The 22,794-nt window shown below is 39.4% G+C and overlaps 1 protein-coding gene across 1 annotated transcript in view; it reads right to left on the bottom strand.

Annotated features, from left to right (window-relative positions):
* The window catches only part of LOC133631569 (ephrin type-A receptor 4-like), a 48,192-nt gene extending 26,330 nt beyond the window's left edge, over positions 1 to 21,862 (bottom strand). The window contains exons 1-5 of the mRNA XM_062023905.1: positions 21,713 to 21,862; positions 15,593 to 16,099; positions 7,940 to 8,064; positions 7,710 to 7,869; positions 7,532 to 7,643 (exon numbers count right to left, since the gene is read on the bottom strand). Coding sequence (XP_061879889.1) covers positions 7,532 to 7,643; positions 7,710 to 7,869; positions 7,940 to 8,064; positions 15,593 to 16,099; positions 21,713 to 21,725 — 917 coding nt within the window. The 5' untranslated portion in view covers positions 21,726 to 21,862. The remainder of the gene's footprint in view (positions 1 to 7,531; positions 7,644 to 7,709; positions 7,870 to 7,939; positions 8,065 to 15,592; positions 16,100 to 21,712) is intronic.
* Between the last annotated feature and the right edge of the window lie 932 nt (positions 21,863 to 22,794).

Raw genomic sequence — 22,794 nt, 5'->3', positions numbered from 1 at the left:
TAAACAAAGGAGGTAATAATGCTGGGTTTGATTGACATGACCAAAGTTCTAGTCAGGCTGCAGTACTCTCATCTTATTGGCTACAAAATAAAACAAATTATAATATAGAAGAAGAAGACAAACATATGTTACAATTTTTACAAAAATAAATTGAATAAAAATGCTCATACAGGCCAAATAAGACGAGACGTACACATAAACAAATGTTTTATACATTTAATGATAGCTAATGTTAGTAGCTGAACTTTACCATACAGCCACCCATTTTATACCGCTTGTCCTTTTTAGGGTCGCTGGAGCCTACCCCAAATGGCTATTGTTAGCTTGCTTGCTCAAAGTAGGGGTCGGCAACAACTGTTGCAAAAAGCCCCTTTGATTTAACAATATGTTAATTATTGTGGTGGTAGTTTGATTAAAGGGGAAGTTTACAGTTAATTACTGTTTTCTCTTTTTTCACATGACAATTATTATTTCATATATTTCCTGTCCAGTGTTCTTGTTTTTTTTTTCCACTTCCTGTGCACTTCCCCCGCTGCACTATTTTTTGTTGTTGTCATTAAATACATGTTTACCTGCACTTTGCCTGCCGTCACTGCATCCTGGGGCCGTGACCAACACCACGGCGAAACTAAACGTGACACTTGTCTCATGCAATTTTGGCGACGTTGTGAACGTGGAATGTTTTGTGAGTGCGTGCCTACTGTGTGTGTGTGTGTGTGTTTTCTTGTATTCCTACCCATGAAAAGTAGCTTCCATATGAGGAGGTGTGAACAAGTGATGACATAAATCATGGTCCCAATAACATTGCATCTAATAGCATCCAAAAAGGAGGGATTTTTCACATTGACTGTGTGTCGCTTTTAAAAGTGCTCCCCCTCTGGTCAACATATGAAATAACAAGTGTGTGTGTAAGAAATTGAAATGCGCCCCCTTTGGCCAAAATTGATTAAAAAAAATAAATACATATATATAGAAACATACTGTAATAACTTAAAGTAAATAATGAAGATTAAAAAACAATTTAAAAAATAAATAAATAAAAAATTAAAAGCAGTCTTTTTCTCACAATGTGGCAACTTTTTTATTATGAATTTGGGAAAACATTTTCATATTCTTCCTGTTTCTTTAATATTGCAATTTTTTTGGGTATAAACAGGACCATTTCACATATGTTAAGAGCAGTGTGGGTGGAGGACTAAAGGTCGGAATCGGGTAAAAAATGGCCCAATATTTTGGGTATAAACAGGACCATTCATTTGAACGTGAATTTCCTACAAATTTGGGAATTTTGGAAAATAATGGGAATTTCGGAAAAAATAAGTAAAACAACAATTGTCCTAGATGGCATGCATGGGTTGGTGTTGAAGTTTTTCAAAACGGTGGAAAAATGTTGACGTAGTAACATTTCAATTTAAATGGGTATTCCGAAATTCCTGGAATTTCGGGAAAACCGGGAGTTTTTACGAAAAAAATAAATAACATACTTTTGTTGTTCCCCAATTAAGAAGAATGTTTTGAAGGTGGAATGGTCAAAAACGGTTGAAAGAAGTTTTTCTTGTGAAATGGTGACCTTTTTTCTTGTAAAATGCCAACTCGTTTTTCACAGCAAGTTTTTGTAATATCTGCATAGTATGTATATATTATTTATGTTGTAAATATAAACCTTTATATATCCTAAAGAGGGAGGCATGTTTCGAAGGTTTCAAGAAGGTATTAAATACAAGAATGTGTGTGTGTGTGTGTGTGTGTTCTTGTATGTTTACCCTTCTTGAGACATGAAGAAGGAAAAGTACCTTCCATATGAGGAGGTGTGAACAAGTGAGGACATAAATCATGGTCCCAATATGGGAAAGCATTGTATCTAATTGAGATCCAAATACGTTTGTACTAGAGTATGTGAACATTGCTCCAAAGTCAGGATTTTTGTTAATTTAATGTGCATATTGACATATGTTAAGAGCAGTGTGGGTGGAGGGCTGAAAGGTCGGAATCAGGTAAGAAAAATGGCCCCAAATTTTGGCAATAAATTTGACCATTCATTTTAACGGGAATTTCCTACAAATTAGGGAATTTTGGAAAAGAATGGGAATTTTGGAAAAAAATAAGTAATACAACAATTGTCCTAGATCAGGCTTCGGCAACCCGTGGCTCCGGAGCCGCATGCGGCTCTTTGACCACTCTGATGCGGCTCAGCTGCATACTTGTCGACCCCCCCGATTTTCCCAGGTGACTTATGGATCTCAGTGCCTCTCCTAGATAACTCCCAGGGCAAATATAATCCTATTTTCACTCTAATTACTAAATAATGGGCGTGCCCTAATTGCACTGCAGTAATTGTCCTCTATAGCATTTACAAACAGCGTGCCAGCCCGGTCACATGTTGTATGGAGCTTTTACTTTTACACATAGGAGACAGCAAAGTATACTTAGTCATCAGCCACACAGCTTACACTGACGGTAGCCGTATAAAACAACTTTAACACTGTTACGTTACAAATATGCGCCACACTGTGAACCCACACCAAAAAAGAATGAAAAACACATTTCTGGAGAACATCCCACCGTAACACAACATAAACACAACACAACCAATACCCAGAATCCCATGCAGCCCTAACTCTTCCGGTCTAGATTATACACCCCCGCTACCACCAAACCCCCCCACACATAAACCCCCCCCCCCCCCCTCCGTGCGTCGGTTGAGCGGAAGAGTTAGTGCTGCATGGGATTCTGGGTATTTGTTGTGTTGTGTTTACGTTGTGTTACAGTGCAGATGTTCTCCAGAAATGTGTTTGTCTTTCTTTTTTGGTGTGGGTTCAAAGTGTGGCGCATATTTGTAACGTAACAGTGTTAAAGTTGTTTTATACGGTACGGCTACCGTCAGTGTAAGCTGTGTGGCTGCTGACCTAGTACGCCTTGCTGTCATTTCCGTGAGCAAGCTGAAACTGCATCCTACATGTGGCCGAGCAGGTACACTGTTTGGGCAGGCTGTAGAGGGCGTCAAAAGCAGTGCCATCACGCCCTGATATTCGGGAGTCTCCCGGTAATAATGGGAGGGTTGGCAAGTGTGACACTATCAAGCGCCATTCATTCAAATCTCGCGGGCCGCACTGACATCAAATTTTCATATTGAAGTGCGTGCCGGTGCGTGTGTCTGAGACCCCTGGTTAACATAGCACAAAGCAATTTAAGCTTTGTATGCGGTGTTTTTCATTTTAAATTTAAAATTTTCTTTTGTGGCTCCCATTATTTTCTTTAATTTGTGAAACTTGCCAAAATGGCTCTTTGAGTGGTAAAGGTTGCCGACCCCTGTCCTAGATTATATGAATGGGTTGGTGTTGCAGTTTTTCAAAATGGTTGAAAAATGTTGACGTAGTAACAGTTTGAATTTAAATGGGTATTGCGGAATTCCTGGAATTTTGGGAAAACCGGCAGTTTTTACGAAAAACAAAATGGTACTTTTGTTGTTCCCCAATTAAGAATGTTTTGAAGGTGGAATGGTCAAAAACGGTTGAAATAAGTTTTTTTTGTGAAATGGTGACCTTTTTCTTGTGAAATTCCAACTCGTTTTTCACAGAAAGTTTTTTCATATTTGCATAGTATGTATACATTATTTATGTTGTAAATATAAACCTTTACATATCCTAAAGACGGAGGCATGTTTCGGAGGTCTCAATAATGTATTCAAGACAAGAATGTGTGTGTTTGTGTGTGTGTGTGTGTGTGTGTGTTCTTGTATTGCTACCATTCTTGAGACATGAAGAAGGAAAAGTACCTTCCATATGAGGAGGTGTGAACAAGTGAGGACATAAATCATGGTCCCAATACGGGAAACCATTGTATCTAATTGAGAGCCAAATACTAGAGTCCGTGAACATTAACCCAAAGTCAGGATTTTTTTGTTGATTTAATGTAATACAATAATTGTCCTAGATGCCATGAATGGGTTGGTGTTGAAGTTTTTCAAAACTGTTGAAAAATGTTGACGTAGTAACAGTTTGAATTTAAATGGGTATTTCACAATTCCTGGAATTTCGGGAAAACCGGGAGTTTTTACGGAAAAAAAAAAGGTACGTTTGTTGTTCCCCAATTAAGAATGTTTTGAAGGTGTAATGGTCAAAAATGGTTGAAACAAGTTTTTCATCTTTATATATCTAGAAAGGGTGGTCCTAAAGAGGTAGGCATTTTTCTCAGGTCTCAAGAAGGTAACAAATACAAGAGTGTGTGTGTGTGTGTGTGTGTGTGTGTGTGTGTGTGCGTGTGTTCTTGTATTTCTACCCTTCTTGAGACATGAAGAAGGAAAAGTATCTTCCATATGAGGAGGTGTGAACAAGTGAGGACATCAATCATGGTCCCAATACGGGAAACCTATTTGAGAGCCAAATACTAGAGTCTGTGAACATTGCTCCAAAGTTAGGACTTTTTGTTGATTTAATGTAATACAACAATTGTCCTAGATGATATGAATGGTTTGGTGTTAAGTTTTTCAAAGAGGTTGAAAAATGTTGATGTAGTAACAGTTTGAATTTAAATGGGTATTTCGGAATTCCTGGAATTTTGGGAAAACCGGGAGTTTTTACGAAAAAAAAACAAATGGTACTTTTGTTGTTCCCCAATTAAGAATTTTTTGAAGGTGGAATGGTCAAAAATGGTTGAAACAAGTTTTTTATCTTTATATATCTAGAAAGGGTGGTCCTAAAGAGGAAGGCATTTTTCTCAGGTCTCAAGAAGGCAACAAATACAAGAGTGTGTGTGTGTGTGTGTGTGTGTGTGTGTTCTTGTATTTCTACCCTTCTTGAGACATGAAGAAGGAAAAGTATCTTCCATATGAGGAGGTGTGAACAAGTGAGGACATAAATCATGGTCCCAATACGGGAAACCTATTTGAGAGCCAAATACTAGAGTCTGTGAACATTGCTCCAAAGTTAGGACTTTTTGTTGATTTAATGTAATACAACAATTGTCATAGATGGCATGAATGGGTTGGTGTTGAAGTTTTTCAAAACGGTAGAAAAATGTTGACGTAGTAACAGTTTGAATTTAAATGGGTATTTCGGAATTTCTGGAATTTCGGGAAAACCGGGAGTTTTTACAAAAAAAGAAAAAATGGTGCTTTTGTTGTTCCCCAATTAAGAATGTTTTGAATGTGGAATGGTCAAAAATGGTTGAAAGAAGTTTTTCATCTTTATATACCTAGCAAGGGTGGTCCTAAAGAGGGAGGCATTTTTCGGAGGTCTCAAGAAGGTAACAAATACAAGAGTGTGTGTGTGTGTGTGTGTGTGTGTGTGTGTGTTCTTGTATTTCTACCCTTCTTGAGACATGAAGAAGGAAAAGTATCTTCCATATGAGGAGGTGTGAACAAGTGAGGACATAAATCATGGTCCCAAACCTTTTTGAGAGCCAAATACTAGAGTCTGTGAACATTGCTCCAAAGTTAGGACTTTTTGTTGATTTAATGTAATACAACAATTGTCCTAGATGACATGAATGGGTTGGTGTTGAAGTTTTTCAAAACGGTAGAAAAATGTTGACGTAGTAACAGTTTGAATTTAAATGGGTATTTCAGAATTTCTGGAATTTCGGGAAAACCGGGAGTTTTTACAAAAAAAGAAGAAATGGTACTTTTGTTGTTCCCCAATTAAGAATGTTTTGAATGTGGAATGGTCAAAAATGGTTGAAAGAAGTTTTTCATCTTTATATACCTAGAAAGGGTGGTCCTAAAGAGGGAGGCATTTTTCGGAGGTCTCAAGAAGGTAACAAATACAAGAGTGTGTGTGTGTGTGTGTGTGTGTGTGTGTGTGTGTGTGGGTGTTCTTGTATTTCTACCCTTCTTGAGACATCAAGAAGGAAAAATAGCTTCCATATGAGGAGGTGTGAACAAGTGAGGACATCAATCATGGTCCCAATACGGGAAACCTATTTGAGAGCCAAATACTAGAGTCTGTGAACATTGCTCCAAAGTTAGGACTTTTTGTTGATTTAATGTAATACAACAATTGTCATAGATGACATGAATGGGTTGGTGTTGAAGTTTTTCAAAACGGTAGAAAAATGTTGACGTAGTAACAGTTTGAATTTAAATGGGTATTTCGGAATTTCTGGAATTTCGGGAAAACCGGGAGTTTTTACAAAAAAAGAAAAAATTGGTACTTTTGTTGTTCCCCAATTAAGAATGTTTTGAATGTGGAATGGTCAAAAATGGTTGAAAGAAGTTTTTCATCTTTATATACCTAGCAAGGGTGGTCCTAAAGAGGGAGGCATTTTTCGGAGGTCTCAAGAAGGTAACAAATACAAGAGTGTGTGTGTGTGTGTGTGTGTGTGTGTGTGTTCTTGTATTTCTACCCTTCTTGAGACATGAAGAAGGAAAAGTATCTTCCATATGAGGAGGTGTGAACAAGTGAGGACATAAATCATGGTCCCAAACCTTTTTGAGAGCCAAATACTAGAGTCTGTGAACATTGCTCCAAAGTTAGGACTTTTTGTTGATTTAATGTAATACAACAATTGTCCTAGATGACATGAATGGGTTGGTGTTGAAGTTTTTCAAAACGGTAGAAAAATGTTGACGTAGTAACAGTTTGAATTTAAATGGGTATTTCAGAATTTCTGGAATTTCGGGAAAACCGGGAGTTTTTACAAAAAAAGAAGAAATGGTACTTTTGTTGTTCCCCAATTAAGAATGTTTTGAATGTGGAATGGTCAAAAATGGTTGAAAGAAGTTTTTCATCTTTATATACCTAGAAAGGGTGGTCCTAAAGAGGGAGGCATTTTTCGGAGGTCTCAAGAAGGTAACAAATACAAGAGTGTGTGTGTGTGTGTGTGTGTGTGTGTGTGTGTGGGTGGGTGTTCTTGTATTTCTACCCTTCTTGAGACATCAAGAAGGAAAAATAGCTTCCATATGAGGAGGTGTGAACAAGTGAGGACATCAATCATGGTCCCAATACGGGAAACCTATTTGAGAGCCAAATACTAGAGTCTGTGAACATTGCTCCAAAGTTAGGACTTTTTGTTGATTTAATGTAATACAACAATTGTCATAGATGACATGAATGGGTTGGTGTTGAAGTTTTTCAAAACGGTAGAAAAATGTTGACGTAGTAACAGTTTGAATTTAAATGGGTATTTCGGAATTTCGGGAATTTCGGGAAAACCGGGAGTTTTTACAAAAAAAGAAAAAATTGGTACTTTTGTTGTTCCCCAATTAAGAATGTTTTGAATGTGGAATGGTCAAAAATGGTTGAAAGAAGTTTTTCATCTTTATATATCTAGAAAGGGTGGTCCTAAAGAGGGAGGCATTTTTCATAGGTCTCAAGAAGGTAGGAAATCAATCAATCAATCAATCAATCAATGTTTATTTATATAGCCCTAAATCACAAGTGTCTCAAAGGGCTGCACAAGCCACAACGACATCCTCAATACAGAGCCCACATAAGGGAAAAAAGAAAATACAAGAGTGTGTGTCTGTGTGTGTGTGTGTGTGTGTGTGTGTGTGTGTGTGTGTGTGTGTGTGTGTGTGTGTGTGTGTGTGTACCTGCGGGTAATGATGAAGACGGCTGCAGACACGAGCAGCAGAATTCCAAGGCCGCTGACAGACAGCAGCAGGAAGGCAGAGTTGACTCCTTCTCCAATCAGAGGGAAAGGATCTAAACAGGAAGTAGCGGATCATGCCACATTCCTGGCTTGAATTAAAAAAATAAATCATGTTTTACCTGAATTGGTGGAAAATTCAAAAGGGTCGCTGAACTCTCCGTACCCGGCAGCGGTGCGAGCGCGCACGTGAAACACGTACACGGTGAGCGGGTTGAGGCCCGCCACGTCCACGCCGCGAGAGGCGGTCCTCATGATGCGGTAGGACCGCTCCTTCTGGTCCTGGTCGGACAAAAGGGAACAATTCCACACCACTGGACGTATTGCGGACGTCGGGCTGGACGGCGCTCACCTTCTCGTAGAACTTGACCTCATATTCCAGGATGACCCCGTTGGGTTGGTCGGGCTGTTGCCATGACAACGACAGAGTGTGCCTGGTGACGTCGGTGACTTGGACGGCCGACACCGGAGACGGAGCTACGGGAGAGGAAGACGTTAGAACTAGACTGGACACTTCATTAGGCACACAGCTTTATCAACAAGTCTCGTAGCTCCAGTTTGGAATGGCGCTGTCAGAGAGATTTTATTAGGTGGAGGAACCAAATTTAAATAGGTTTGAAGTTAAGTTCTTCCTCTAAGCAATAGAATCATTTTATTGTCAGAGTCATGGTTAACAACACAATTAAGTGCCATTCATCAGTGCAGTACAAATTAAAAAAAGACCTAAAACTAGAATGTGCCATTCCAATAGGAATTGGGTAAGAACGCCCGATGTGCGTTGGCCGCCAAACCGCCGATACGCACGAGCGGGTTGAAAGTCCAATGTGAGTGGAGTGTGTGGATGTTGGAACGGTTCAAACCGGACGAGGCACGTGGGATATGCAGTCGATTGTATATATATACCAATTTGTCAATGGGGAGAAAATTACCGGAAATTCCAGGAAAGCTGGGAATTTTGGGAAAGAGAAAACACGTTTTGCGTTCGACATACGTTAAGAGCAGTGTGGGTGGAGGGCTGAAAGGTCGGAATCGGGTAAAAAATGGCATAAATATGACCATTCATTTGAACGGGAATTTCCTACAAATTTGGGAATTTTGGAAAATAATGGGTATTTTGGAAAAAATAAGTAATGCAACAATTGTCCTAGATGAAATGAATGGGTTGGTGTTGAAGTTTTTGAAAACGGTTGAAAAATGTTGACGTAGTAACAGTTTGAATTTTCAAATGGGTATTTCGTAATTCCTGGAATTTTGGGAAAACTGGGAGTTTATACGAAAAAAATTGTTCCCAATAAAGAAGAATTGTTTCAAGGTGCAATGGTCAAAGACGGTTGGAAGATGTGGACCGTGAAAACTTTCCAGGAAGAAGTGAAAAAAGGGCTCTGAAAAACCGGGAATTCTGGGAATTTTTTTGAACTTGGAAAATGGTAGTCTGATTGTAAAGGTGAGTGGAGTGTTTTTGGGTGTTGGGACGGTTCAAATTGGATAAGAAAAGTGGGATATGCAGTCGATTGTATATATATATATATATATATATATATATATATATATATATATATATATATATATATATATATATATATATATATATATATATATCAATTTGTCAATGGGGAGGAAATTACCAGAAATTGCAGGAAAGCTGGGAATTTTGGGAAAGAGAAAACATGTTTTGTGTTCGACATATGTTAAGAGCAGTGTGGGTGGAGGGCTGAAAGGTCGGAATCGGGTAAAAAATGGCATAAATATGACCATTCATTTGAACGGGAATTTCCTACAAATTTGGGAATTTTGGAAAAGAATGGGTATTTTGGAAAAAATAAGTAATGCAACAATTGTCCTATATGATATGAATGGGTTGGTGTTGAAGTTTTTGAAAACGGTTGAAAAATGTTGACGTAGTAACAGTTTGAATTTTCAAATGGGTATTTCGTAATTCCTGGAATTTTGGGAAAACCGGGAGTTTTTATGAAAAAAAAATGTTCCCAATAAAGAAGAATTGTTTCAATGTGCAATGGTCAAAGACGGTTGGAAGATGTGGACCGTCAAAACTTTCCAGGAAGAAGTGAAAAAAGGGCTCTGAAAAACCGGGAATTCTGGGAATTTTTTTGAACTTGGAAAATGGTAGTCTGATTGTAAAGGTGAGTGGAGTGTTTGTGGGTGTTGGAACGGTTCAAATTGGATGAGAAAAGTGGGATATGCAGTCGATTGTATATATATATATATACCAATTTGTCAATGGGGAGAAAATTACTGGAAATTCCAGGAATCTGGGAATTTTGGGAAAGAGAAAACATGTTTTGCGTTCGACATACGTTAAGAGCAGTGTGGGTGGAGGGCTGAAAGGTAGGAATCGGGTAAAAAATGGCATAAATAGGACCATTAATTTGAACGTGAATTCCCTACAAATTTGGGAATTTTGGAAAAGAATGGGTATTTTGGAAAAAAATTAGTAATGCAACAATTGTACTAGATGATATGAATGGGTTGGTGTTGAAGTTTTTGAAAACGGTGTTGACGTAGTAACAGTTTTAATTTTTAAATGGGTATTTTGTAATTCCTGGAATTTCGGGAAAACCGGGAGTTTTTACGAACATTTTTTTTCCCAATAAAGAAGAATTGTTTCAAGGTGCAATGGTCAAAAACAGTTGAAAGATGTGGACCGTGAAAACTTTCCAGGAAGAAGTGAAAAAAGGGCTCTGAAAAACCGGGAATTCTGGAAATTTTTTTGAACTTGGAAAATGGTAGTCTGATTGTAAAGGTGAGTGGAGTGTTTGTGGGTGTTGGGACGGTTCAAATTGGATGAGAAAGGTGGGATATGCAGTCGATTGTATATATATACCAATTTGTCAATGGGGAGAAAATTACTGGATATTCCAGGAATCTGGGAATTTTGGGAAAGAGAAAACATGTTTTGCGTTCGACATACGTTAAGAGCAGTGTGGGTGGAGGGCTGAAAGGTCGGAATCGGGTAAAAAATGACATGAATATGACCATTCATTTGAACGGGAATTTCCTACAAATTTGGGAATTTTGGAAAAGAATGGGTATTTTGGAAAAAATAAGTAATGCAACAATTGTCCTAGATGATATGAATGGGTTGGTGTTGAAGTTTTTGAAAACGGTTGAAAAATGTTGACGTAGTAACAGTTTGAATTTTTAAATGGGTATTTCGTAATTCCTGGAATTTAGGGAAAACTGGGAGTTTATACGAAAAAAATTGTTCCCAATAAAGAAGAATTGTTTCAAGGTGCAATGGTCAAAGACGGTTGGAAGATGTGGACCGTGAAAACTTTCCAGGAAGAAGTGAAAAAAGGGCTCTGAAAAACCGGGAATTCTGGGAATTTTTTTGAACTTGGAAAATGGTAGTCTGATTGCAAAGGTGAGTGGAGTGTTTGTGGGTGTTGGGACGGTTCAAATTGGATGAGAAAGGTGGGATATGCAGTCGATTGTATATATATACCAATTTGTCAATGGGGAGAAAATTCCATTCGACATATGTTAAGAGCAGTGTGGGTGGAGGGCTGAAAGGTAGGAATCGGGTAAAAAATGGCATAAATAGGACCATTAATTTGAACGTGAATTTCCTACAAATTTGGGAATTTTGGAAAATAATGGGTATTTTGGAAAAAAATAAGTAATGCAACAATTGTACTAGATGATATGAATGGTTTGGTGTTGAACTTTTTGAAAACGGTTAAATATGTTGACGTAGTAACAGTTTGAATTTAAATGGGTATTTTGGAATTCCTGGAATTTCTGGAAAAACGGGAGTTTTTACGAATTTTTTTTTTACTTTTGTTGTTCCCCAATTAAGAAGAATGTTTTAAAGGTGGAATGGTCAACAACGGTTGAAAGATGTGGACCGTGAAAACTTTCCACGAAGAAGTGAAAAAAGGGCTCTGAAAAACCGGGAATTCTGGGAATTTTTTGGAACTTGGAAAATGGTAGTCTGATTGTTAAGGTGAGTGGAGTCCAGTCCAAAGTAAATCTAACTTAGTAGTGTGAGTCCAGTCCATAGTGGATCTAACATAATAGTGTGAGAGTCCAGTCCATAGTGGATCTAACATAATAGTGAGAGTCCAGTCCATAGTGGATCTAACATAATAGTGTGAGAGTCCAGTCCATAGTGGATCTAACATAATAGTGACAGTCCAGTCCATAGTGGATCTAATATAATAGTGTGAGAGTCCAGTCCATAGTGGATCTAACAAAATAGTGTGAGAGTCCAGTCCATAGTGGATCCAACATAATAGTGAGAGTCCAGTCCATAGTGGATCTAACATAATAGTGAGAGTCCAGTCCATAGTGGATCTAACATAATAGTGAGAGTCCAGTCCATAGTGGATCCAACATAATAGTGTGAGAGTCCAGTCCATAGTGGATCTAACATAATAGTGAGAGTCCAGTCCATAGTGGATCTAACATAATAGTGTGAGAGTCCAGTCCATAGTGGATCTAACATAATAGTGAGAGTCCAGTCCATAGTGGATCTAACATAATAGTGGGAGAGTCCAGTCCATAGTGGATCTAACATAATAGTGAGAGAGTCCAGTCCATAGTGGATCGAACATAATAGTGTAAGAGTCCAGTCCATAGTGGATCTAACATAATAGTGAGAGTCCAGTCCATAGTGGATCTAACATAATAGTGGGAGAGTCCAGTCCATAGTGGATCTAACATAATAGTGAGAGAGTCCAGTCCATAGTGGATCTAACATAATAGTGTAAGAGTCCAGTCCATAGTGGATCGAACATAATAGTGTGAGAGTCCAGTCCATAGTGGATCTAACATAATAGTGAGAGAGTCCAGTCCATAGTGGATCTAACATAATAGTGTGAGAGTCCAGTCCATAGTGGATCTAACGTAATAGTGAAAGTCCAGTCCATAGTGGATCTAACATAATAGTGAGAGTCCAGTCCATGGTGGATCTAATATAATAGTGAGAGTCCAGTCCATAGTGGATCCAACATACTAGTGAGAGTCCAGTCCATAGTGGATCTAACATAATAGTGAGAGTCCAGTCCATAGTGGATCTAACATAATAGTGTGAGAGTCCAGTCCATAGTGGATCTAACATAATAGTGTGAGAGTCCAGTCCATAGTGGATCTAACATAATAGTGAGAGTCCAGTCCATAGTGGATCTAACATAATAGTGAGAGTCCAGTCCATAGTGGATCCAACATAATAGTGAGAGTCCAGTCCATAATGGATCTAACATAATAGTGTGAGAGTCCAGTCCATAGTGGATCTAACATAATAGTGAGAGTCCAGTCCATAGTGGATCTAACATAATAGTGTGAGAGTCCAGTCCATAGTGGATCTAACATAATAGTGAGAGTCCAGTCCATAGTGGGGCCAGCAGGAGACCATCCTGAGCGGAGACGGGTCAGCAGCGCAGAGATGTCCCCAACCGATGCACAGGTGAGCGGTCCACCCCAGGTCCCGACTCTGGACAGCCAGAACTTCATCCATGGCCAGTGTACGTACTAAATATCGACCCACAACGTCTGGGAGTTGACCTGGATCTTACACCAGTCCTATTCCGTGGAGTCTAAACACCTCACTCGGTCTATAGTTTGACGTGGCTCCACCCCCCAGCCTGTTTGTCCTCTTTACAGTCTGGTCACATGACCGGGCGCCATATGGAAAGTGACACACTCATGTGGAGCACGCCCGGCTAGAACTTATTTCCCCTGGGTGTACCTCCGACTTAGCAGGTGTGCCACTTTCCGAACGCAAAGACAGTTGGGATGTAAAGACGCAAAGTCACGGAGGACACGTGTGGCGGCCAACACTCTCACGGCTGAAAATGAAACACGCCGTAAAATCTGCGCGACTGGAAGAAGTCGACGATAAATACTTTTATTGCTTCCTGTCGCTGTTTTTTACGTGAGGCTCCTTCTATTTGTGTTTAATCTCCCCGAATGCTTCCTGACGTCCGCTGGAGACGAGGCCTGTAATTAATTCAGCTGTTGTTGTGTGTAGGAGGACAGCGTAATCACCATGGCGACGGCAACAGCCAGAGTAAAGAGTGCCACACACTTTAGTTCACGCTAAAAATAATCATAATAAACACTCGTGTTATCTAAGAAGACGTGGACACTAATACACAATCTTCCTTAAAAGCTTCTTCTTTATGCCATTAATTACTTGTTCATGTTGTGCACATACTGCACAATTAAGTCAGTTTCGTCGGAAATGTAATGTTAGTCCTTGAATAAGGGATCACACCCAAAAAGCAGTGAAGTTGTCACGTTGTGTAAATGGTAAATAAAAAGAGAATACAACTAATCCTTTTCAACTTATATTCAACTGAATAGACTGCAAAGACAAGATATTTAACGTGTTAACTGGAAAACTTCGTTATTTTTTGCAAATATTAGCTCATTTGGATTCTGATGCCTGCAAACGTACATCGAAAAAGCTGGCACGGGTGGCAAAAAAGACAGAGAAAGTTGAGGAGTGCTCGTCAAAGACTTATTTGGAACATCCCACAGGTGAACGGGCTAATTGGGAACAGGTGGGTGCCATGACTGGGTATAAAAGCAGCTAAAGCTACGAACTATGGGAGACCGGGCTTTCTTCTCCGCCGCTCCCAGTCTGTGGAACGCTCTCCCTGACCACTTGAGGGTACCACAGACTGTGGATGCTTTTAAAAAAGGCTTAAAAACTCTTTAAAAAACTTAAAAAACAAACATTTTTATAGATATATGCATACTAGTTCTAGCTATTAGGCTGTTCTAGTTTTTATTTGTATTTATTTTTATTATATATATATATATTTTTTTATACACTGTAGCACTTTGAGGTTGTTTGCTCAATGTAAAGTGCTTTTTACAAATAAAATCTATTATTATTATTATTATTATTATTATTATTATTATTATTATTGTTAAAAGCAGCTTCCATTAAACGCTCACTCATTCACAAACAAGGGTCACCACTTTGTCGAAAAATGCCTGAGCAAATTGTTTAAGAACAACATTTCTCAACCAAGCTACTGCAAGGAATTTAGGGATTTCACCATCTACGCTCCGTAATGTCATCAAAAGGTTCAGAGAATCTGGAGAAATCACTGCACATAAGCGGCAATGTCCGTGATCTTGGATCCCTCAGGCGGTTCTGCATCCATAAGCGACATCAATGGGTAAAGGATATCACCACATGGGCTTAGGAACACTTCCGAAAACCACTGTCAGTAACTACAGTGGTTGAAAACAGTGTACAAGTTAAAACCCTACTATGCAAAGCCAAAGCCATGTATCAACAACACCCAGAAACACTTCCCTGGGCCCGAGCTCATCTCAGATGGACTGATGCAAAGTGGAAAAGTGTTCTGTGGTCTGACGAGTCCACATTTCAGATTGTTTTTGGAAACTGTGGACGTTGTGTCCTAGGGACCAAAGAGGAAAAGAACCATCCGGAATGTTCTAGGCGCAAAGTGTAAAAGCCAGCATGTGTGATGGTATGGGGGTGTATTAGTGGCCAAGACATGGGTAACTTACACATCTGTGAAGGCACCATTAATGCTGAAAGGTAACCTCCTCCAACCTCTGAGGACAAAGCTACGTTCCCAGTCTGTGGAACACTCTCCCTGACCACCTGAGGGCACCACAGACTGTGGATGCTTTTAAAAAAAGGCTTAAAAACCCTTCTTTTTAAAAAGCCTTCTTTTAGATATATGCATACTAGTTCTAGCTATTAGGCTGTTCTAGTTTTTATTTTTATTTATTTTTATTATCTTTTTAATTATTTTATTTATTTTTAATTTTATTTTTATTGTATTTATTGTTTTAATACACTGAAGCACTTTGAGGTTGTTTGCTCAATGTAAAGTGCTTTTTACAAATAAAATATATTATTATTAATATTACTATACAGGTTTTGGAGCAACATATGTAGCCATCCAAGCATTGTTATCATGGACGCCCCTGCTTATTTCAGCAAGACAATGCCAAGATAATACCACGTGCAGATGAGTGGCCATCACACCTTTCTTACCTGCTTGATTGGTGGTCACAGAGACAGAAACACTCTGGCCGGCCCCTTCAGTGGCAACCTGGGAGACCCCGTTGAGTGCTTGCACCAGGAAGGTGTAGTGGGTGTGGGCCCTCAGCTCGCTCACCACCACCCGAGTACCCCTCAAGCCGGTCCGGCCCGGAGAGAACAGCATGTCGGAGCTGCAAGGCTGGCACAGCTGGGAGCCCGGAACCCGCCTGGTGGACTCTCTCTGATAGACTCCTCTGCCGGACTGGACTTCCGGTCCCACGATCCCCTGGTCCGACTGCATGCCCCGGCCAAGGTGCTGAGAGTCAGGCTGGGTGGCGCTGTGGTTCCGAGGGAGGCCTTTGGCGCCCGTCTGAGCGTGGTTGGCGCTTTGACAGACCAGGCACTCCAGGTTGTAGCTGATGTCGCTCCGGCCTCCTAGTCGGCGAGGGGGGCCCCACTCCAGAACCACCGAGGTCTCGTTCACCACCGAAATCAACTGCTGTGGAGCTGATGGAGGCTCTGAGGACCAGAGGAACATTGACAAAACCAACGGGATTAAAATCCGGTGTAGGGTTCTACGGTATACCGGTACTAGTAAAGTGCCGCCATACTAATGAATCATATTCGGTGCGATACCGCCTCTAAAAAGTACGGGTTCTCTTTTGTTCTTTTTTAAACGGGCATGACAGCTCGTCGTCACGTGGTGACATTGCTGGTTTTTACGAGCAGAGGAGCATGTTGGGCAGCGCACACACACAGAGTACTTACAAGCAGACACAGTGTGTAGACAGAAAAGGGAGAACGGACGCATTTTGGTGTAAAAAGTAAAGATAAAGGTGAAGTTATAACACTGAAACACCCTCAGGAAGAGGTGTTTTAAGACATGGCTAGCTAGCTAGCAGCTAACAGCTAAGTTTCTTACAAGTATTATTATCACTGAAGGACGAGGAGTAGCTAAACATGCTTCACTACACGTCGTGGGAGGATACAATAGCTCACCGCTAACAAAAGCTAGCGTTCCTGAATGTAAACAAACGCCATGGGTGGATCTACACCTGACATCCACTGTAATGATACCAAGTACAATAGCGTATATGTTGTTCTATTTGTTGTTGTTGTTTTTAATCTAATTGATTTTATTGTTTTGATTTTGTACGGTTTCCTTGAGTGCCCAGAAAGGCGCCTTGTAAGTAAAATGTATTATTATTATTATTATTATTATTATTATTATTATTATTATTATCATCTAGTCGATACCACTATGATTACATCGATATTTTTTATCGTCACGATCCTTTTTTTCGTTTTTAAAAATTCATATTATGTCTATAAAGTCAGTAAATACGTCCCTGGACACATGAGGACTTTGAATATGACCAATGTATGATCCTGTAACTACTTGGTATCAGATCGATACCTAAATGTGTGGTATCATCCAAAACTAATGTAAAGTATCAAAGAAGAGAAGAATAAGTGATTATTACATTTTAACAGAAGTGTAGATAGAACACGTTAAAACAGAAAATAATTAATCATTCACGGATGTAATTGTGTCACAAAAAGAAGACAATCAATTAATTTATGTATTTGTAAACGCTCTGAAGTGGGTTGAATAAGCTTTGCTTCTTCCTACTCCTTTTCGGACATGATGTAACTGAATAAGTAATTACTCTTATAATGAGGAAACTGAGTTACTAACTCAGTAACTTTTGGGAGAAGTAATTTGTAACTGATGACTTTTTTGAGGCATGGCCACCAACACTGGGCGTACTAAAGCGCTACCTTCGCCTGGAGCGTTTCCACGGCGACACAGAGCGGGTCACGGTGCACCGGTTGGAGACGAGTAAATATGAGTATTTGATAAACCATCAAACTGGAAAGATATTTGAAGCCAGTGAAGCTAAACATCAACTTTTGAGGTATTTTACATTATTAAAAGTTATTATTATTACTTTTTTAATTTTTTTTTTTTTTGTCCTGTCCAGCTATTTAGGCAAATCATATAGTTGATGTAGATGATCTATATCTGCTGTACACATTTACTTTACACAAGAGAAGTGTTGGATACTTTATTTGTATTTGACTTTATTACATGGATTTATATTAATGTGGATAAGACAAAGAGACAACAAAAACAATAACAACAACATCAACAAATAGGATATGTACAAATATGATAGTAAAAGTGATATCAAAGAAGCAGTTAATGAAGTAAATATTAATAACACAGAAATGACAATGAACATCATTACACTACAAATGGATCAATACTAATACCAATAGAAATATCACTATTGATAATGAATAATAACAATATTTACCTCTATTATCAACAATACAATTGTTTCAAATACAACAATACATATATGTCATGATAACTTGAAATACAAAAGAAAGCAGATAAATGGAGGGGAAGAAAGAGAACTGTATTAACCTTGTAGATTGTTATAGTAACAATAGGTCTTTGGTATGACTCGACCAGGGTTTGAACTCACAACCTAGCAATATTAAATGTGAAATTGTCAGATATTTGCTTAAAAAAACCGCACAATTCTTAGCACTTAAAAAGTCCATCTTTGTACTAATAATGATAATTAAAGCCTTTTTTTGTTAAGTTAAGTTAAAGTTAAAGTACCAATGATTGTCACACACACACACTAGGTGTGGTGAAATGCGTCCTCTGTGGCCAAATTATTCTCTGCATTTGACCCATCACCCTTGTTCACCCCCTGGGAGGTGAGGGGAGCAGTGAACAGCAGTGGTGGTGATTTAACCCCCAATTCCCATGTCCTTCATACTGACAGCCATCAGACTGTATAATGCATATGTTCCTTTTGACTGTACATGTACTGTAAATGTACAATGTATTTATTATGTTATTCACATGTGAATAATGATGTATAATACACTGTATTTATGTTATTCACATGTGAATAATGCTGTATAATAGTCTGAATTTACATTATTCACATGTGAATAATGCTGTATAATAGACTGTATTTATATTATTCACATGTGAATAATGCTGTATAATAGACTGTATTTATATTATTCACATGTGATTAATGATGTATAATAATAGATTGTATTTATGTTATTCACATGTGAATAATGCTGTATAATAGACTGTATTTATATATTCACACGTGAATAATGCTGTATAATAGACTGTATTTATGTTATTCACATGTGAATAATGCTGTATGATAGACTGTATTTATATTATTCACATGTGATTAATGATGTATAATAGACTGTATGTATGTTATTCACATGTGAATAATGCTGTATAATAGACTGTATTTATGTTATTCACATGTGAAAAATGCTGTATAATATACTGTATTTATATTATTCACATGTAAATAATGATGTATAATAGACTGTATTTATATTATTCACATGTGAATAATGCTATATAATAGACTATATTTATATTATTCACATGTGAATAATGCTGTATAATAGACTGTATTTATATTATTCACATGTGAATAATGCTGTATAATAGACTGTATTTATATTATTCACATGTGAATAATGCTGTATAATATACTGTATTTATATTATTCACATGTGAATAATGCTGTATAATAGACTGTATTTATGTTATTCACATGTGAATAATGCTGTATGATAGACTGTATTTATATTATTCACATGTGATTAATGATGTATAATAGACTGTATGTATGTTATTCACATGTGAATAATGCTGTATAATAGACTGTATTTATGTTATTCACATGTGAATAATGCTGTATAATATACTGTATTTATATTATTCACATGTAAATAATTCTGTATAATAGACTGTATTTATATTATTCACATGTGAATAATGCTATATAATAGACTATATTTATATTATTCACATGTGAATAATGCTGTATAATAGACTGTATTTATATTATTCACATGTGAATAATGCTGTATAATAGACTGTATTTATATTATGCACATGTAAAACATACCTAAGTGTTTATTGTTTATGTGAGCGAACTGTGGTGCTGAATTTCCCCCAGGGATCAATAAAGTACTTTCTATTCTATTCTATTCTATTCAATTCCAACCCTTGATGCTGAGTGCCATGCAGGGAGGTAACGGGTCCCATTTTTATAGTCTTTGGTATGACTCGACCTACCGACTCTAACCACGAGGCCACCGAGTAGGTATGTCTTCAATTACATAAACATTGATGCCACTTCATTTTACACACTACAGCATTTCTACAAGACTTCTATCGTACCGTGGCGTTGATACCGTGAGATTTTGATATCGTTACATCCCTGTCAGTTTGTGGTATCAGACAAAAATCCACATTTTATTCAACGTTTTCTGTTACTTTTGGTGTTTGTCCAAACCAGAAGTTGTTTTTTTTTGTTTTTTTGTCCAGGCATGAAAACCACGTGCTCCGCATGAGCGTAATTAAGTTTCAGGACTTCACTGAGAGGTTTGAACAAGGAGAAAGAGGACATTTGTCTTTAACGGGACGAGGATGATGGTTTAGTCATCGGTAACAGGATCACCGGACAAGAGCGCCATTCAAGAAAAGTGCATGTTGGAGATGTGTTGAGTTGGCTTTTCTGCGCCAAATAACAGGTCTGGCCTGTGTCATCACTCCAGGGCATTGTCTACCCAGCATGCATTAGGACAGTGTTTTTCAACCACTGTGCCACAGCGCACTAGTGTGCCGTGGAAAATTATGAAACTTCACCTAACTGGTCCAAAAAATATTTCTTTACAAATCATAATAATAATAATAGATTTTATTTGTAAAAAACACTTTAAATTGAGCAAATAACCTCAAAGTGCTACAGTGTATTAAAACAAACAAAAAAAGATAATACAAATAAATCAAAATAAAAATTAGAACTAGCACGCATATATCTAAAAAAATGCTTTTTTTAAAAAAAAAAGAAGGGTTTTTAAGCCTTTTTTAAAAACATTCACAGTCTGTGGTGCCCTCAGGTGGTCAGGGAGAGTGTTCCACAGAGTGGAGCGGCGTAGTTTTGTCCTCGGAGGTTGGAGGAGTTTGTGTTCATGCCGTGTGGAGGATTTGGGGGTGAGCAGTTCTTTGAGGTAGAGGGGGGGCATTTCCATGGAGGCACTGGTGAGTTAGTAGGGAGACTTTGTATTCAAGCCTGAGTGGAACAGGAAGCCAGTGAAGGGATTTGAGAACTTGTGTGACGTGGTCACACAAGTACTAGCAGTACTATTCTGTAAGTACTGCAGCTTCTGGATGTTCTTGCTGAGGATCCCGACAAGAAGTGAGTTGCAGTAGTCTAGCCTACTAATTAATAATTATAATCTGGTCAGGATGCCACCCGAACGCCTCCCTAGGGAGGTGTTTAGGGCACGTTCCACAGGGAAGACCCAGGACACGTTGGGAAGACTATGTCTCCCGGCTGGCCTGGGAACGCCTCGGGATCCCCCGGGAGGAGCTGGACGAAGTGGCTGGGGAGAGGGAAGTCTGGGCTTCCCTGCTTAGGCTGCTGCCCCCGTGACCCGGCCTCGGATAAGCGGAAGAAGATGGATGGATGGATGGATTGATGGAGTAACCATGTAATACTCCATGTCAGTAGGTGGTTAATTGCTTCGTAAAAGTCGGAATGTGTCGGGTGAGACGAGGATGGTTTGTTGTGATCCCAATATGCAGACCACAGCGGGAGGCAGAGTGCAGGTAAAAAGGTATGTAATGCTTAAACAAAAATGAACAAAAGGAAAAGGCAATGGCTATGCAAAATGAAAGTAAAACTGAACTGGCTACAAAAGTAAACCGAAACAAAATGCTGGACGACAGCAAAAACTTACGGCGTCCACAAAGTACATCCCGTACATGACATGGAAATCAACAATGTCCACACAAAGAAGGATCGCAACAACGTAAAGGAAGACATGAAACTGCTACAGGAAAACACCCAACAAATCAGGAAGGGCCACCAAAATAAGAGCGCAAGACAAGAACTAAAGCACTACACACAGGAAAACACCAACAAACTCCGAATAAGGCACGACGACCTGGTGGAGTTACATTTTTTAACGTCGCCGCCAGATTTTTTTTTATGAAAAAAAATGTGCCTTGCCTCAAAAAAGGTGCATTAGGAGGTGTGTACAAGCGAGCGTTCTTACGGGAACAGGCCATGAAGGGAGGGTCACCGTCAGCCCGGAAGAAGCCGGAGTGGCAGTCGCAGACGGCGGAGCCTTCTCGGAGCGAGTAGCTGTGTGGAGGACACTTGGAGCATCCGGCCTCAGGCGACCTGGACTTGTAGAAACCTGCCGCACACGCTGCAGACACAACAGGAATAAACGTTAGTCATCATCAAATTTCCTCGCTCACAAATATTCCGAAGTCAACTTTATCATAAGAAATTGGAAGAGTTTGGGAACAACAGCAACCAAGTGGTAGGCCACGTAAACTGACAGAGAGGTCAGCATAGTGCAAAAGACTTTCTGCACAGTCACTTGCTACAGAGCTCCAAAATTCATGTCACCTTCCAATTAGCCCACGTACAGTACGCAGAGAGCTCCATGGAATGGGTTTCCATGACCGAGCAGCTGCATCTAAGCCATACATCACCGAGTCCAATGCAAAGCGTGGGATGCAGTGGTGTAAAGGACATCACCACTGGACTCTAGAGCAGTGGAGACGCCTTCTCTGGACTGATGAATCTCACTTTTCCATCTGATGGACCAGTATGGGTTTGGAGGTTGCCAGGAGAACGCTACATTTCGGACAGCATTGTGCCGAGTGTGAAATTTGGTGGAGGAGGAATTATGGTTTTGGGATTGGTTTCAGGAGTTGGGCTCGGCCCCTTAGCCCCTACTCTTCAGTTGCATGGCGGGGCCCCTCAGTACATCACTAACTTGTTACGCCCCTACTCTTCAGTTGCATGGTGGGGCCCCTCAGTACATCACTGACTTGTTATGCCCCTACTCTTCAGTTGCATGGCGGGGCCCCTCAGTACATCACTGACTTGTTATGCCCCTACTCTTCAGTTGCATGGTGGGGCCCCTCAGTACATGACTGACTTGTTATGCCACTACTCTTCAGTTGCATGGTGGGGCCCCTCAGTACATCACTGACTTGTTATGCCCTACTCTTCAGTTGCATGGTGGGGCCCCTCAGTACATGACTGACTTGTTATGCCCCTACTATTCAGTTGCATTGTGGGGCCCCTCAGTACATCACTGACTTGTTATGCCCCTACTCT

The sequence above is a fragment of the Entelurus aequoreus genome, linkage group LG16 (genome assembly GCF_033978785.1).
Source record: "Entelurus aequoreus isolate RoL-2023_Sb linkage group LG16, RoL_Eaeq_v1.1, whole genome shotgun sequence".
Lineage (NCBI taxonomy): Eukaryota > Metazoa > Chordata > Actinopteri > Syngnathiformes > Syngnathidae > Entelurus > Entelurus aequoreus.
This window is presented reverse-complemented; position numbering and strand designations above follow the sequence as displayed.